General features: G+C 42.4%; 1 protein-coding gene across 1 annotated transcript; it reads right to left on the minus strand.

The window, feature by feature from the left end:
- Positions 1-6,611: 6,611 nt before the first annotated feature.
- Positions 6,612-14,640, minus strand: GIMAP1 (GTPase, IMAP family member 1). Its single transcript, XM_033193719.1, has 4 exons — positions 14,498-14,640; positions 12,123-12,171; positions 10,268-11,168; positions 6,612-9,956 (listed from the first exon to the last, which is right to left on the minus strand). Exons 2-3 carry the CDS (start codon positions 12,163-12,165, stop codon positions 10,291-10,293), a joined length of 921 nt encoding a protein of 306 aa, XP_033049610.1. The 5' UTR covers positions 12,166-12,171; positions 14,498-14,640; the 3' UTR covers positions 6,612-9,956; positions 10,268-10,290.
- Positions 14,641-17,943: the final 3,303 nt, after the last annotated feature.

Genomic DNA, 17,943 nt, shown 5'->3' on the forward strand with positions numbered 1-17,943 from the left:
TATGGATTTTCTGTCTGCATGTTTTATTGATTACTGAGAAATAAGGTTTAAAGTATCCAAGTATAATTTTGGATTTGTCTATGTATCTTTTTGGTTTCTTTAGTTTTGCTTCATGTATTTTGAAGCTCTGTTTTTAGGTGCAAATATTGTAAGGATTGTTATATTTTTCTGATACATTAACACATTTATCATTATGTAATGTCCATCTTTATCCTTGACAATATTCCTTGCTCTGTAGACTACAGATCTATGTTATATTAATGTAGGTACTCCAGCTTTCTTTTGATGAGTGTTTTCATGATGTTTATTTCCTCATTCTTTTACTTTTAAGCCATCTCTATGATTGTGATAGGCGGAATTCTAAGGTGGGCTCCAAGATTTCTATAAACTAGTATACATGCCCTGGATAATCTCTTCCCCTTTAGTGTGGAAAGACCTGTGAATAGAGTGAATGTCATTTCTATGATTGGTTTACATGGTAGAAGTGAAGGGATTTTGCAAATTTAATTAAGGTCTCTAATCAGCTAGTTTTACATTAGTTAAAGGGGAGATTATTCTGGGTAGGTCTCACCTAATTAAAAGAAACCTTAAAAGCAAGAGATACTTCCAGATTTTAAGAAAGCAAACATTCATGCTTTAAACTGCCTATAAATATATGGAGAGGGGCAGCCTCTAGGATCTGCCCACAACCACAGTCTTTCAACCACAAACAACTGAATTCTGCCAATAACCCGAATGAAGTTGGAAAAGGACCCTGAGCTCCAAATGGCAGAATGGATGATACTTCAATTCAGCTTCACAAAACCCTGAGTAGAGGATCCACCTAAGCCATGTCTTGACTCCTGTGCCAGGCTGTTTTTACATTGCTATAGAGAAATATATGAGACTGAGTGACTTATAAATAAGAGACATTTATTTTGGCTTACAGTTTGCAGGCAGTGCAGGAAGCACAGTGCTGGCATCTGCTTCTCGTGAGTGCCTCAGGAGGCTTCCAATCATGGTGGAAGACAAAGGGGATCCTGCTTGTCATACGATGAGAGTAACAGCAAGGTGTGGGGGAGGTGCTGCACACTTCCAGATAACCAGATCTCACTCACTGCTGTGAGGACAACACCAACCCTTCTACGAAGTATCCACTCCCATGACCCAAACACCTCCCACCAGGTCCTGCCTCTAACATTAGAGATTACATTTCAACATGAGAAACGAGGGGCCAAACATTCCAAAAATATCAACTCTTGATCCACAGAAACTGTGAGATGATAACTGTATGTTGTTTTAAGTTTTCACATTTGTGGTAATTTGTTATACAGCAATAGAAACCAATTCAGTCATTACATTTAAAGTGCACGTTTTAGTAGATAGCATATGGTTGAATCTTGTGGTTTTCTTGTGGATTTAACCAGTCTAAATGGATTTTAGACCATTTATCACAATCTATCTAAAAAATTTCAGACCACTTCACATATGTTTTAAGAAAGTTACAATAGTGTACTTGCAATTCATCTTTCCCATTTTTGTGTAGTTATCATTGTAAACTTTTACATGTTTTATAACTTCCCTAATACACTATTACTATTTTTGTTAGAGCTATAAAATTAAAAGAAATTTCTTTTACATTTGTATTTTTTTTTCCATTTCTAGGGCTTTTCATTTCTTTGTATAGATTCAAATTTCTGTCTGGTGTCATATTCATTCCTTCTGCCTGAAAAACTTCTTTTAGCCTTTCTTATAGTGAAGATAAGTTGATAATTAATTGTTCCAGCTTTGTTAGTTAGATTCTTTATTTCACCATCATATTAGAAAGATTTCTGCTGACTAAATATTCTGGGTAGTTTTTTGTATTTCAGTATAATAAAGATGCTATTCAATTGTGTTCTGAATTGTAGTTTCTGACAAAGAATCAGCTGTAATTCTAATATTTATTCCTCTAATATAATGTCTTTTCCCCCTAGTTATATTTAAAACTTCCTCTTTATCATTGGTTCTCAACAGTTTAAATATAAAATATCTAGATTTTCTGTTTTGCTTTGTTATGTGTTTACCCTGCTTGGAGCTCTCTGTTTCTTGGATCTGTAGTTTAGTGTCCTTCAATACTTTTAGAAAAGTCTTAACCACTACCTTTTCAAAGATTTCTTCTGTCCGTTCTCTCTTTCTGACATGTACGTTAAACTGCTTGATATAATTTCATAACTCCTATATATTGTTTTCTCTCATTTGTTTTTCTCCTTTTGCTCAGTTTGAACCATTTCTATTAACTGATTTTCAAATTCACTGATTCCTTCCTCAACTGTGTCAAGTCTACTGATGTAACCCCTAAGGAATACTTCATGTCTCATAAAATGTTTTTAATTTCTAGCATTTACATTTGACTTTTATAGTTTCCATCTCTCTGTTGAAATGTCTAATCTTTTATTACATGTTGTCTGCATTTTTCATTTCATCCTTTAGCATAGTAATCGTAATTATTTTAAAGTCCCCGTCCCACTTCTGGATTATTTCTGAGTCTGGTTCTGTGGATTGCTTTGTCCTTTCATTATGGATTATTATACTTTTGCTTTTCTGAATATATTATAATTTTCTTAAATTGTAAATATGCATACTAGGAAAGTAGATTGGGATAAACAGTATTTATACGTGGAATGGTTATGCCTCTTCCTCTGTCAGACTGTTAGTGTTCAGGTGAGTCAATCTAATTAAGAGTTGAACTGGGTTGGGGTTGTTGCTATGGTTACCTTCAGTGCATCTTAGGTTTTTAATATGTTTAGTGTTGCCTTGCGCTGAGGTGGGGACTGAAATGCCATAGGGCTTTACCTGGTGTTCCTGTTCCATTCAGCCTCAGATTTCAGTCATCTCTGCATAACTCCACTTCACAGAGGGTTGTTCCAGGCTTTGACCCTTCCCTATAGTAGACTGGATTGCTTGTTAATCACCCAGTATTTTTTAGATATATGGCAAGGGCAGGGAAGTGTTCTTTGTTGTTCCTACATAGCTTCAGTCTTAGGCATGGTCTATGTGCCTGGGCCTTGGGCGCTGGGCTTTCTCTGTGATCCTGACCTTCTTCCTAATGGCAGCTGTATTCGTGAGGGTTCTCCAAAAATAGAGAACCTGCGTGTGTGTGTGTGTGTGTGTGTGTGTGTGTGTAGAATTGGTCTGCATGATTATGGAGGCTGAGAAGCCCCATAATATGCTGTCTGTGAGCTGGAGAACTAGGAAAACTGATGGTGTAATCCAATAGGAGTTTGAAGGCCTGAGAACCAGGGAAGCTGATGATGTAACTCTCCCAGTTTGATGCCAAAGTTCCAAGAACAAGGTGTGTGGGGGGGAGGTTGTTGGTATAAGTCCAAGAGTTCAAAGACTTGAGAACCAGGAGCTCCAATGTTTGAAGGCCAGAGAAGATGGATGTCCCAGCTCAAGAAGAGAGAATGAATTTGCCCTTTACTGCCTTTTTGTTCTATTTGGAACTTCAACTGACTAGACGATTTCTGCCCATATTGGTGATGGCAGAACTTCTTTACTCGTTTGAATCTACGGATTCAAATGCTAATATCTTCTGGAAACACCTTCACATACACACACAGAATAATATCTTACTAGCTATCTGGGCATAGTTGAACTTGATTAGTTCAATCAAGCTGACACATAAAATTAACTATCACAGAATCCAGGGTGTTCTTTGTATATGTGTAATAGAAGTCTTGTACAGAACAGAGGTGTTTTTTGCCTCTTTTTAGAAGTCAGTTGTCAGTCCAGTTTTTACTCCTTTATAATATCTCTTTTTTTCTGCTTTAAGTTTATTGGTTTAATTGAATTAGTGGATTCATATATTTTATCTGTTCTGGAAATTTCTCATGTTTTCAGATACTGTCTTAACTCCTGTGTTTCTATTCTTTTTTTCTTTTTGCCTTATCTCTGTGAACCTGTGTTTTTCTATTCTTTCAGAATAATGATTAATATGTTAAAACTTCTCACTCTTTTCTCTATATTTCTTACCCTCTCTCCACATTGCCTATCTCTGGGCTGCATTCCGGATTTTCTTCTACCGTGATTCTCTCTTCAGCACTGTCTAATCCGTTAAATCTGTCCACTGAGTTGTTAATTTCAGTTGTATATAAGTTCAGATTTGTGAAGGAGGAAACACCAAAATTGGATTAGATGTACAAAAAATTTAATGGAGGCAGAAGCAGGTAGAGGGAAGGATAGCCTTCAGACCATAACGATTTGACACCTGTGAAGAGAGAGTGGGAAGAAAGAAGGTTTGGTTAGGAAGAGTCGTGAGCAGTGCAGTTCCAGGAAAGATTCAGTAGCCAAGGGGGAGTCTTTGAGCCAAGCTGCCAGTTAGAGGAAGCTCATGTCTTTCCAGGAGGAGCCTGAGTACCCTCACCATTCCAATGTGCTAGCTCACTGGCTGGGAGCAGTCTGCAGGTGGCATGCCTTTGGCACAAACATGGTGGTGGGTCCAGAGGGGCAGCAGCAGGGCCATTTACCAATCATACTCGCCAGAGCTGGTGATGTGGGTGGCATGTTTTATGGCTGCCACATTCCGTTTGTCGATTCTAATAGTTTTATTTGGTAGGTTTGCAAATGTATCATGTCAGTTTTATATTTTCCTATTTTCAGAAGACATTTTCAAGATTGCTTAAAAACTGTCTTAGATATTGTAAGTGTACTTGTTTTATACCCATATCTGATCATTACAGTATCTCAAGTTTTTGCTTATTTGTTTCTGTTACTTTTTGTTTGGTTTTCTCATTGCATCATGTTTCTTTTGGTGTTTGGTTTTCTCCAAGTGCTACACATTACATTTAAAAAAAGTGTTCAAGGGAAAATTTAAGGCCCAAAATATTAGTATCATCCTCCAGGTAGAATTTCTTTTTAATGCCAAATCTTCAGACACTATTGGAGAAAGACCACTTTAATCAAGTCTAAGGACACTCACACTGCAAGTCTACAGGAAGGATGATTTACATCTGAGAATTTATCACTTTGGGATCCTTTTTTTTTTCTTTTTTCTCTTTTTGAGATGGAGTCTCACTCTGTCACCCAGGCTGGAGTGCAGTGTCACGATCTCAGCTCACTGCAACCTCCGCCACTCATGTTCAAGCAACTCTTCTGCCACAGCCTCCCGAGTAGCCAGGATTACAGACATGCACCACCACGCCTGGCTAATTTTTTGTATTTTTAGTAGAGACGTAGTCTCACCAAGTTGGCCAGCCTGGTCTCAAACTCCTGACTTCAGGTGATCCACCTGCCTCCCAAAGTGCTGGGATTACAGGCGGGATCCTTTCTAAAAGTAAGGTGAGGATGACATTCTTCACTTTGGATGGATTGTGAGTTTTACTTTTATCCTGATTATCCTATAAAATTACCAAATCCCAAATTGTGGCTCCATCTTTAAGCTGTTTCTACTTGATCTGAATATAGTGGCTTCTTACCAGGCTTAGGTTTCTGGGTTTTCACTTTTCTTAGGTTTGTTCTAGAAATTCCTCACTCTCTTGTTATGTCTTTGAAGCTTACTATTTAGTTTATTTTATCCAGAGTTTTAACATTATTCTCTATGGGAGTACTGTCCTAATTATCTACCCACCATTACCATAAGATGTATGTTCCACTAATTTTTTTTTTTGAGATGGAGTCTTGTTTTGTCACCCAGGCTGGAGTGCAGTGGTACAATCTCGGCTCACTGCAACTTTCGCCTCCTGGGTTCAAGTGATTCTCCTGCCTCAGCCTCCTGAGTAGCTGGGACTATAGGTGTGTGCCACCACACCCGGCTCATTTTTTTTGGAATTTTTAGTAGAGATGGGGTTTTACCATGTTGGCCAGGATGGTCTCGATCTCCTGACCTCATGATCCACCTGCCTCGACCTCCCAACATGCTGGGATTACAGGCGTGAGCCACCGCGTCTGGCCTCCATTGATCTTATTGATTCTGAGTAACCCTAATTCTTTGAGCATCAGAGACAATCCTAATCTACGTCTTCATGTACAAGCTGTTACAGAGGGACCTACAGAGAATATTAGTTATCTCCTTTAGCACAAGAAAGAATTGTTCTTCCCAGGAAAGAATTCTTGTTTCCAGGAAGAAGGTCTTCTTTGCCTACTGGAGACAAATTCTGGGAATTCAGGCTTAAAACTTGGAGTTGATCCTTCTGCAGAACTGGAAGTCAGAAAATCTTTCTTTCATTTTTGTTTCTTGGGATTGAGATGTCTATCCTCGGGGTGTGTGTGTGTGTGTGTGTGTGTGTGTTTGCATGCATGCAAGGGTGTGTGTTTAATTTTTGAGCAGTGGTATGCAGTTCTCTTCAGTGTTCACCATGATACATCCTGCTAGCTTGTAGTAGAAAAGATAGTCTAGGCGTCTTCAGATGTATGAAATCAAGAGGATATGCACAATAAAACACCATTTTGAAATTAAAAAAATGTCCAAGTGCCTAAACTTAGTAGTATGTAAAGAGAATTATGAGGGAAAGAAAATATAAAAATATGAGAAGAATTAGGCAAAGAATGTGATTGAAAGTATAAAAATAAGACTCAAATCAATAATTATAACAAAACATTCAGTATATGGAGTGATAACTGCTTAAAGAATTAAAGAGGAGGGGACAAATTTAGACGCATCTCAATAAAATATTTTATTGGTAGAATAAGCAAGAACCAAATCTAGTTGCCAAAGAACAGGCCAACAGTGCCACTGTTAGATTAAGAATCACGGGGGAAAAATGAGTGTTGAGCCATAGTCTAGCTATAGCTTCCCCAAGAATTTACAGGAATTCTCTTCTGGTGTACTGAATCCATAGTTGAATCTCTGGAAGGAGCACTGGTATCTGTTAGGGCTACTGTGCGGGCTGGAACTGAATATTCACTGTGTAAGAATATGTAAGAATGTACTCATTGCCTGAAATCTTTTGCTCTAAAAGTTAATCATGGCCAACACTAGCTTTCAGAAATAAGCCAGATACAAGTCTTTTTTTGTAGAACAAAAGCTGATCCAGGTATCAGGGCATAGAAATATGAACAGAAACATCATCAGCACACGACCCATACATTTTTATCCTTGAAGAGATAAAAGGAGAGGAGAGGAAGGGGGACACAATTGAAATGGATATATATTCATATAATTTTTGAGATATTGGACAATATTTTTACCCTATGTCTGGTCAAAATTAGCAAGCAAGTTTTTCTACAGGAGGCAGTGCTGTTTTATGCTGTAATTTAAATATAAAATTGATTTGTGCTATCAAATCACCTAAATTACATAACTGAGGTTACAAGGCCTAACCTTGCGCTATGGGGGGAAAAGCATCCTTTAAGCCACAGACAAAAAAAGACTTTACTGAAGGGAATGGTGAATGCCAACTGTTCTGTAGTAGGAGAAAAGGATAAAATAAGCTGAAAGGGGGTGGAAATACAGTAATTTGGGGGACCCTGTGCTTGAAGGGAAGTAAATTTCCTTAGGGCAGGAGAGTATCATTAATACATAGCAAGCTTGCATGAAATAATTTTCTGTTATCTAGGGTAGAAAATTTAGAAAATGGTCAAAAGCATGGTAGTTGGAAACCTAATATTAAAAAGGTACAGGAAAGTCAACTTTACAATTCATTTTCCAAACATTTGTTGATCCCACTTTATATGCCAGGCACTGGGTTGTATAATGGGGATACAAAGATGAAAAAAAAAAAAGATTATAATCAAAGTATCTGAAAAAGAAAACCACTAAAGAAATGTTATTGAATGTAAAGGAAAACTGTAACTTCTTTAATAATATATTATTCAGATTCAAAGATGATAGCACACTTTGAGATTCAGATTGATAATGTATCTTTGATTACACTTTGCAAACGTATTTGACAATTAACCATATACTACTACTTTTTATTACTGGGAGGAGGCAGGACTCGACTCCGGAGGTGGGGATTGGGCTCCAGACCACACTGAAGACGAGCTGAAAGGGAAGAGGTTTTATGGAGTCTCTCCATAAAACACACTCACCAGTGCTATGTCAGGTTACCATTGCTAAGGCAACACCTGGAAGTTATGGCTCCTTTCCACGGCAACAATCCTATGACCTGGAAGTTATTGCCTTTTTTCTAGAAATTTTGGCATAATCCACCCCTTAATTTGCATATCATTGAAACTGGGCATAAATATGATTGCAGAACTGCTTCTGAGCTGCTACTCTGGGCACACTGCCTATGGGGCAGCCCTGCTCCACAAAGAGCAATACTTTTGTTGCTGCTGTTGTTCTCCACCACTTTGATAAAAGTTGTTCTCTACCACCACCAGCAGCACTGGCTCGTGCGCAAGTGGCTACCACACTGTACCTTCCCTGCTGCCCCCTCTGATCATCAAAGGAATCCCTCCCTGGCTCGAGGCCCCTGCAAGGGCCCAGGATGGCTGCTGAGGAAGCGAAAGGCAGGAATTAAACATGGGTTTTACTTGAGCCATGCTGCAGAAATTCCAACTCCCTGCAACGTCACCAAGGCCCTCAGGACCCCTGACCATAGCCTGCCCGAAGCCCGCAGCCCACGTGGAACCTCCTGCAGTCCTTAGCTTGACCTGGCATTTGTGCGCATGCCTGCAGACCCCTCCTTTCCAATGTGTGCTGGGGAAGACCCTAGGGCGCCTGCGCATACTCCCTTCCTCCTCCTCTTCCCCTTGATTGGGGTTAATGTGAATACCTGCTTCCTGTGTCTCCATGACCTCACTAGAGGTTGGCTGATTTAAAGACAATGAGTTCCCTTAAAGGGTTCTCATTATGCTCAGAAGTAGAAATAAGGAAATCCTGTTGTTTGATTCGCACAACCAGTCAGCGTCACATTTTCTAATCACCGGGCATTCAAGAATCTTCCTGGACAGGCTCAACCCGAAAAACACCGGATGCTTTTGCCTCACAGTAATAGGATGGTCAGGTGTCTGCAGTCTCAGCCTATGCACCTGGCGCTCTGCCTCTTCTCCATAACCAGAGTGGAGCTGGAGATACAGACTCTGTGTGTGTGTGTGACAAAAATATGAATAACCATATAGGAGATATTACACGTTATTTTCCCAGTATCCTACTTTTGTTCTTTCTTTCTTTTCCCTCCCCTCCCCTCCCCTTCCCTTCCCTTCTTTCAACAGATTCTTGCTCTGTCATCCAAGCTGGAGTGCAGTGGCACGATCTCGGCTCACTGCATCAAGCGATTCTCCCGCCTCAGCCTCCCGAGTGGCTGAGATTACAGGCGAGTGCTACCACGTCTGGCTAATTTTTGTATTTTTAGTAGAGATGAGGTTTCGCCATGTTGGTCACGCTGGTCTCGAACTCCTGACCTCAGGTGATCTACCCGCCTAGGCCTCCCAAAGTGTTGGGATTACAGGCGTGAGCCACTTCACCCGGCCCCTACTTCATTTTGGAATGCCACGAACCATAATATGTTCTAGAAAAGTGGAAACTGTTATTTTCTGCTTTGTAACAGTACAGTTACATTCATCTTTTTGGTAGTAAATCATTGTACTAATAAACTGATGGCTCAGAAGTAACATTAACATGTGTAATGCCCACATTTCTTTTATTGATGCTAACAGTCTACAAGAATCACAAAAGAACATATCTACTCATGTATATGAACTAGAAAATTATCAAGGCGGGGGCAGTCTAAATTTTTTAAAAAGTTAAAAAATAAAGGCACTTCTTTCCCCTGTGCCACGCATTTGTCCCCACCAGAAGCTACTTGACATTAGTCTACCAAAACTACCAAAGGAAGTTATTGTTAGAGAAATTTAAAACTCTGCATACACATCATTTAAAATGAGTTAAAAACTTAAAAAGTGGACTCTGACTCTTGGCAAAGTTGCAAAGATGATGCAGCATTCAAAGTTTTCTGTGTCATTAAAACTGTGCCTGAAACTACAGGATTCCTTCCGTTGGAATAAAGTTGTCCCTTCAGCTCCAAGAATTCAGCCTCTCTTGACCAAGTTGCCTTCAGTTTTTTTTTTTTTTTTTTTTTTGAGACAGAGTCTCGCTCTGTCGCCCAGGCTGGAGTACAGTGGCCGGACCTCAGTTCACTGCAAGCTCCGCCTCCCGGGTTTACGCCATTCTCCTGCCTCAGCCTCCCGAGTAGCTGGGACTACAGGCGCCCGCCACCTCGCCCGGCTAGTTTTTTGTATTTTTAGTAGAGACAGGGTTTCACTGTGTTAGCCAGGATGGTCTCGATACCCTGACCTCGTGATCCGCCCGTCTCGGCCTCCCAAAGTGCTGGGATTACAGGCTTGAGCCACCGCGCCCGGCCGCCTTCAGTTTTAGGACCTGCAGTGTCAGTCAGGTCTGACCTCCGCAAAGACCGCCGACCAGCGCCTGTGGAGCAGCACGCAGAAGAGGAGCGCGCCACCCAGCAGCAGGGCCAGGCCCAGCCTCCAGCTCCAGGGCGGCTTCGGCCACGCCCACATCCCGGCCGACAGCCAGGCGCCCCAAGGCCTCCTCCGCATGCGGGCGGCCACGCCCTCCGACACCCTCCGGAGCCGCTCCTCCTGGCCTGCCCAGCGCAGGAAATGCGCCATCTCGTACACCTCGTTGGAGTAGTGGGCGCCTTTGTGCTCCCGCACCAGGCCCTCCACCAGCCCCAGCAGCTGCTCCGCCTGGGCTTCCTGCTCCTGGCCGGTGGCCCGGTTGTCAAAGGCACAGACCCGGCCCCCGCACTCGGTCACCAGCTCGCGCAAGGCCCGGTTCTCTGTGCTGCGCACGTAATCTTGCAGGGAGCACCCCGCCAGGTCCTCCTTCCTGGTGAAGACGATGACCGTCCATTTCAGGACGTCCTCCCCGAACATGTCCCTCGCCTTCCTCACCGCTTGCTGGTCCTGGGCGGTGAACCGGCCCAGCTGGGTCACCAGCAGCAGCGCGTGGGGCCCCGGGGCCGAGAGCAGGTAGCAGCGACCTCTCTCGTCACAGCCGGTGTCTGTCTTAGACACTTCGGAGCTGAAAATGTCTGGAGTGTCCACGACTTCCACGTGGTACTTGTTCCACCAGCGGCTGGCCGTGGTGCAGGCGCTGGTCACAGACGTGGCCCCCAGCCTGGAGAGGAACCGTTTCTGGCCCAGGATGCTGTTTCCAGTGGCGCTCTTTCCGGCCCCTGTTCTCCCAACAAGGATGAGCCTCAGCGTGGGCTCCTGCCGGGACCAAGTGTTCTCTTCTAAACCTGTGAGACCAAGTGTTATAATCTTACTTAGGTTTAACCAACTTTCCCTTGGGAACTGGAATCTTCTTGCCTTTAGCATAAGTGGTTAAGAATAGAGATTTGAGCCCGTAGGCGTTCATTTCCACCTTTTCCTTTTGTATTTGGGTTGTCTGCCTGCACCTGTAGATGCTCCAACTACAGCTGCTTATCATAGAAATGTTCCTTTATCAATCCAGCCCAATAGTTCTGACATTTCTGGTCAGCCACACACATGCAGACATATTTATTTAATATTTGAAAATTTCATTGCACTCTGAAATATTCTCCCAGAGACCATCCCCAGAGAAAGGCCGTGGGGGCAGTACTGCCTGGTAGGGAAGAGCTGTGTGGAGTTCCAGATACCTTGGTTTGAATCACAGCCGCACCATGTGCTAGTTGTGTAACCTTGGGGAAGTTGCATAATCTAAGTATTAAGCCTCTTCGGCAAAAGTGGGAGTGGTAATAGAGGCCTGTTTCTCAGAGGCCTGTTGAGGGGGTGAGATAAGCCCTCTTTCCTTCTTCCCTCCTTCTCTTCCTCTTTCTCTCCTTCCTCTCTTCTTTCTCTCTTAAACTGGCTGCCTAAAAAGAATATCTGTTTTAACCCTCTATCCTTGTTCTGTAAACATGCTACCTCGCAAGTCTTATGTTCACTGTAGTGCATGATTTGATCCCCTCTGCACTTCTTCTGTGGTGATCAGAGTAAGCTTATTATCCTTATTTTATACTGTGGAACCAAGGGAGCCGGCTAGTCAAAGAACTTAACTTCTCACAGCAGAGATCCAGCTAAAATGCAAATCTCAGGGCTGGTGCTGTCATCCCAGGGTTGAGACATCTCTGGAACTTATCTCTGTTCAGTCTTGAGGAAGCCCCATTCTCCTTATTATCCTAAGCTGAAGCCTAGCGGGGCAAGTATGAGGTGTAGAGATATGGTCTTACCATAGATATTTTCTTCATCTCTCGCCATCTTCCTTCCTCCCATGCTTACCTGGAAGAGTACCAAACACAATTTGTTAATTCATTTATTTATTCCTCAAATGGGCATAACCATCTACAGTGTGTCAGGCAAAGTCTGAAGAGCTGGTGACAGCACAGTGGAAAGACATGGTTTTTGCCTGCAAGGATCTAAAAATCTAGGTGTATGTCTTGGCAGAAAGACAGGTAAATTTCATCAAATATAATACATTGTGCTAATCCTTCTTTAAGTACGGATTATATCGGAACTTGAGAGAATGGCCTTGGAAGGGCCAACACCCTGCCCTTGAATTGGTATGATGCTGTGAGAACATTGGGTGAGGCTGGATTTGTCTTTTCAGGAACTCCAAAAGCAAAAAGCAGAGGGTAAGTTATAATATTTACTCAATGCCAATGGGCTTTAGGTATTACTTTTTCCCCGGGTGATTCTATATCACTGACATAAGCTAGAGACATCAGGGGATTCAGCAGCTGGGGGAAGATTAGGTAAACCCTCAGAACCAGAAAATTTGCCCAGTGACTTAGGCACCCACCTTCAAGTGGCTGGCCTGGGAAAAAAGAAGAAAATTGGGGTTTTTCTTTTGGAAATTGAACAGATCTCCCAAGTAGATCTGGAGGGCCCCAACTCTGTTTTCTTAAAATCAAATAGTTTTGTTTGTCTAGAGATGTCTAAATACGATGTCTGTGCCGGAGAGACTTGAACACTCCCCTTCAACTCCTGAATTTATCTTCCCCTCCAAATCTGATTATGCTGAAATCTAACATTATGTAATATAGCTAAACACTCTGTGATCCAGTTTGCCTAATCACACAAGCTCCTGAACACAAATTCACTTCTCCCTGCATCTATGTCTCCAGCCTCATTCCCAGACAATCCCCCACTCGGTCAGCTACTTCACAATCAGCAGATTTCAGGGCCTTGTCAACCCACTCTGCTTCCCCTCCTAGGACTATTGATCCTCCCCGACCATCTGTCTGTGTCTCACCCTCCATGTCAAACTCTTTGTGTCTTGCACCCTGGTCGCTCAGGTACCTGTGTTCTCTCCCATTGGCACCACACATGAAGGAAGGGCAGAGAGAGAGGCTGGCTAAGTAACTTGTCTTTGATCGAAGGACTTGGAGAACAGGTTTGCCTCATCCTCTATTAAATCTAGAGCTGTTTCTGTTTCTGCAGGAACTCTCCTGGCCCTCCCCAAAACCTTCAATAAGATTCACTCCATGGGCCTTATGTGATTAATTATTTTGCGTGTAGAAATGAACAGACGATCATCAATGACATCAGAGCAGAAATGAAGAAACAGCTGCAAGATTCGGAGAAAATAATTTAGATGAAGCAAAATGTCCTTGTCAACTAAGAAAATGAGAATGTGTGCTGCAGGGAGTCCACAGAACTCTGGATAGTCCATTGGAATTTTCCATAGTTTGGAACAGGGGTTGAAATGATTTTAAGTAGTTTTTCTTGTTTTGAGGAAAGTAAGACCCAGCTGAACTCTGAGGTGACAAAGGGCCCTTAATCATTGAGGAATGTACACGTGTAGAATCCTATATTCCTGATACTTTAAGAGACCTCAAAGTTTATTGAGTTCTTTGCCACTCAAATGTGCTGTTTCTCAGAATTACGTGAATGTTCTGTAAAAATGTACGTCTCTTGGATCCATCCTCAGAGATTCTGATTCATGAATTAAATGTTTCTGATGTCCACAGCTCAGAACTTGGACATCAGTCATTTTTGCAACCCCCTTTATTATACAGGTGGGAATTGAAGGTGTCCCGGTGACTGGAACAGGAGAAGCTTGAATTAAGGGAGCAGATGTTAAAGGGACCATGCAGGGAAAGGGGATGAAGACCAAGATATTAATCTCAGATGTCTCCTCAGGGGCCCCTTCTGTGGACAGTGAGGAGGAGAGTTCAGATGTACCCAGTCTTGTCACGTTGTGACTCACTCCGAGGTTAGATGGCTTACGGGGCCATGGAAGTATCTTTTGCCTTTGCTCAATAGGGAGCCTGAGGAATGTTGAATGCCTTTCAAACTGTGTTTTATTCCTGGAGGTGGTTCCAGCACACTCTTCTCTTACTTTATTAAGGGAAGTGGGAGGAGACAGGTTTCACTCTCCACCAAGAACGTGTGTGCTCCAGAGCTGGAGAAGATGATCCTAAAATTTCCTCTAAACTTTGCCTACTTAAAAACCTGGAAGCATGTCTTTGATTGTTCCAGAAATTGCTCGCCTGCATGATGCTTTGTAGCATGCAAGTGCTCAGGCAGTAAACACTCTAGGAATCATGTTCTTTCTGGTTCTCAGAGCACCCCCAGCCCCCGCCACTCCCAGGCTCAGGCTCACCTTTCCTGGTGACAGGCTCTGAAGTTGGCCACAAGAAGCCCCAACCTGCTGCTTTCCCTTCGGCTGTGAGTGCAGAAGGCTCTTTCCTCTCGGCACACAGAGGAAATCACTCAGACTTCAGAAATCAGGAAGCTCAGGGTGGGCCCCATGGTTACAATTTAAAGAGACAGAAACATTTCCCATTGAGTTGTGGGTTGGCAATACTTCTCCTACCGACTCTACTTTCTGCTGTGACTAAGGTTCTATGTCTCCAGCAGGACCTCATGATATCAAATATCTTGCCATGCCCTAAGAAGGGAGGGATGTTTAGTCCCTGAGGCCTGACTGTACTTCTAAAATTGATTACTAAACTAACCTTCAGTTGCCTTTTGCCCTTTAGGGACATTTCCCCATATAAAATAGGCCCAGAGAGTCTCCTGCCCCAGAACAAATAACATGATAGCTGTTCTCATCATCTGTCCATTAATTAGACATCCATGTGGTCAGTGCCAGCCCCAGATCCAGTCTGCCAGAAAAATCTGGAGGCAAAGTCTTATCATTCTCTGAGAGAGGAGGGCTTTCCCAGCTACTGAAGGACTTGAGGGTGAACTGGTATGTTGAGGATGAACACCTTTGCACTATCTTCAAATTAGCCTTATTAGGAGGCTTAGTCTAGTCATCTATGTTGGTATCACCAGTTCTAGTTATTCTATATTCTCTCAAGAGCATCATGAGGTCAGCAAAAAAGCGAATCATTGGGTGGTGAGAAGGTTACAGAAGAACGGGTTGCATATCTGATTAGGTCATTAGCCAGCTATAGGACCTCACCTAACTCAAACTTTCTGGAGTTGGCTTTCTGGAGGTCACTATATGGGGAAGACAATAACCCAAGTCTTACCCTACTGGATAGAATCTGCTTTTTAACCTTTTTCATGCCAGTCCACTTTTTTTCTGGTGGGGAAGAGACCCAACTTTTACTGTTTCCCATCTTTTTGGGTGCACAGCGTCTCCTGGATGTCTGACATGCCCACTGTTTCCATTCATCCTTGCTGAAACAGGGAGCCTGTCATTCTCCCACTAGACCAGCAGGGCTGGGGCTATTGTGAGGCAGGTGGGGCATCTAGGGCACACGGCTTAAGGAGGCACTCACTCTCTGGTCACCCAAGTGCAGATCCTGTAGGTGGGTGACCCTGGGAGTGAATGTTTTCTTAAGAGTGAGGTGCCTAGGGCTTCTCACTAGCCTCATCCTAGCCCAAGCCATGTAGATCAGCTTTGAATAAGTTTTTGATACATGACGTGTACCTTTCATAAAGATGCTTTCAGAACCTCTTCGACAGCTCCTTGCCACTTATTGTTTCCATGCATGTGTATGATGTCTTACTTCAACCACTCATAACTCCCTGTCAGAGGGTTTATCTGACTACAAAAGTATGTATAGGTCGTGCATGCAGCAGCCTGAAGTTGTCAGAGCTGATAACCTAGGAGCATATTTCAATCACTGTCAGTTAGGACTTATGGATAAACACCACAGCTTCCTTACTTATCAAGCTGTCCACCAGTGAGACAATTCTGTGATGTACTGCATACAAATTGCTGAGTCCACAGCAGGACTAAGACCCAGTTGTTTACAGTGGGAAAATCCTTATCACTGTATACAGTGGTAATGTGCTCATTAATGCAACCTGCGTTGACTACTATCCCTTCCTGTCTCACATTTCCACTTTCCTATTAGTGCTTTCTGAGACCTTCTTCCTATTGAAAAGTAACCGTTTCTGTCTTTATTTTCCTCTGCATTTCTGTTAGCTCTTGATTATGTCTTACTTTCTCTGGGCTTTGTTGCCTATTATTCATTGATATTTACTATCAGTTGTGGAAACCCAGGTGAAGCTCAAGACCGTGACTACACTTGAGTCTCAGAATTATATCTAGAACTCCTGCTTCCTTTTCTACCCTGTATTAACACTCCTTCGTCTCTTTCCAGTCTTTGCATGTTCATTGTTTTCTTCCCTATCCTTATAAATGCGGTAAAGAAGATGTATTAGTCCATCCTCACGCTGCTTTAAAGAAATATTAGAGATTGGGTAATTCATAAAGAAAAGAGGTTTAATTGGCTCACGGTTCCACAGGCTGTACAGGAAGCATGATGCTGGCATCTGCTTGGCTTCTGGGGAGGCCTCAGGAAACTTACAATCATGGCAGAAGGCAGAGGGGAGGCATACACATCACATGGCTGGAGTAGGACCAAGAGAAAGCTGTGGAAGGAGCTGCATACTTAAACATTTTATTTAATATACTTTAAGTTCTGGGATACATGTACAGAACGTGCAGGTTTGTTACATAGGCATACATGTGCCATGGTGGTCTGCTGCACCCATCAACCTGTCATCCAGGTTTTAAGTCCCACATATATTAGGTATTTGTCCTAATGCTCTCCCTCCACTTGCCTCCCCACCCCTTGACAGGCCCCCATGTGTGAAGTTCCCCTCCCTGTGTCCATGTGTTCTCATTGTTCAGCTCCCACTTGTGAGTGAGAACATGCGGTGTTTGGTTTTCTGTTCCTGTGTTAGTTTGCTGAGAATGATGGTTTCCAGCTTCATCCATGTCCCTACACAAGACATGAACTCATCCTTTTTATGACTGCATAGTATTCCATGGTGTATATGGGCCACACTTTCTTTATCCAGTCTATCACTGATGGGCATTTGGGTTAGTTCCAAGTCTTTGCTATTGTGAACAGTGCCACAATAAACATATATGTGCATGTGTCTTTATAGCACAATAATTTGTAATCCTATGGGTATATATCCAGTAACGGGATTGCTGGGTCAAATGGTATTTCTGGTTGTAGATCCTTGAGACATCACCACACTGTCTTCCACAATGGTTGAACTACTTTACGCTCCCACCAACAGTGTAAAAGTGTTCCTATTTCTCCACATCCTCTCCAGCATCTGTCGTTTCCTGACTTTTTAATGATCGGCACTCTAACTGGTGTGAGATGATATCTCATTGTGGTTTTGATTTGCATTTCTCTAATGACCAGTGATGATGAGTTTTTTTTTTCATATGCTTGTCACATAAATATCTTCTTTTGAAAAGTGTCTGTTCATATCCTTCACAAAATTTTTGATGGCTTTTTTTTCTTGTAAATTTGTTTAAGTTCCTTATAGATTCTGGATATTAGACTTTGTCAGATGGATAGACTGCAAAAATTTTCTCCCATTCTGTAGGTTGTCTGTTCACTCTGATAATAGTTTCTTTTGCTGTGCAGAAGTTCTTTAGTTTAATTAGATCCCATTAGTCAATTTTGGCTTTTGTTGCAATTGCTTTTGGTGTTTCAGTCATGAAGTCTTTATCCAGGCCTATGTCCTGAATGGTATTGCCTAGAGTTTCTTCTAGGGTTTTTATGGTTTTAGGTTTGACATTTAAGTCTTTAATCCATCTTGAGTTATTTTTTCTTTTTTCTT

The sequence above is a fragment of the Trachypithecus francoisi genome, unplaced genomic scaffold (genome assembly GCF_009764315.1).
Source record: "Trachypithecus francoisi isolate TF-2019V2 unplaced genomic scaffold, Tfra_2.0 Lachesis_group4, whole genome shotgun sequence".
In the NCBI taxonomy this organism is placed as follows: domain Eukaryota; kingdom Metazoa; phylum Chordata; class Mammalia; order Primates; family Cercopithecidae; genus Trachypithecus; species Trachypithecus francoisi.

What these genes read in the sequence shown, in the direction of transcription:
- GIMAP1 (XM_033193719.1), bottom strand. Translation starts at nt 12,165, where the DNA reads ATGGGAGGAAGGAAGATGGCGAGAGATGAAGAAAATATCTATG. An exon ending in AGATGAAGAAAATATCTATG is followed by an intron (nt 11,169 to 12,122) that starts GTAAGACCATAT and finishes TTGGTCTCACAG; the next exon opens with GTTTAGAAGAGAACACTTGG.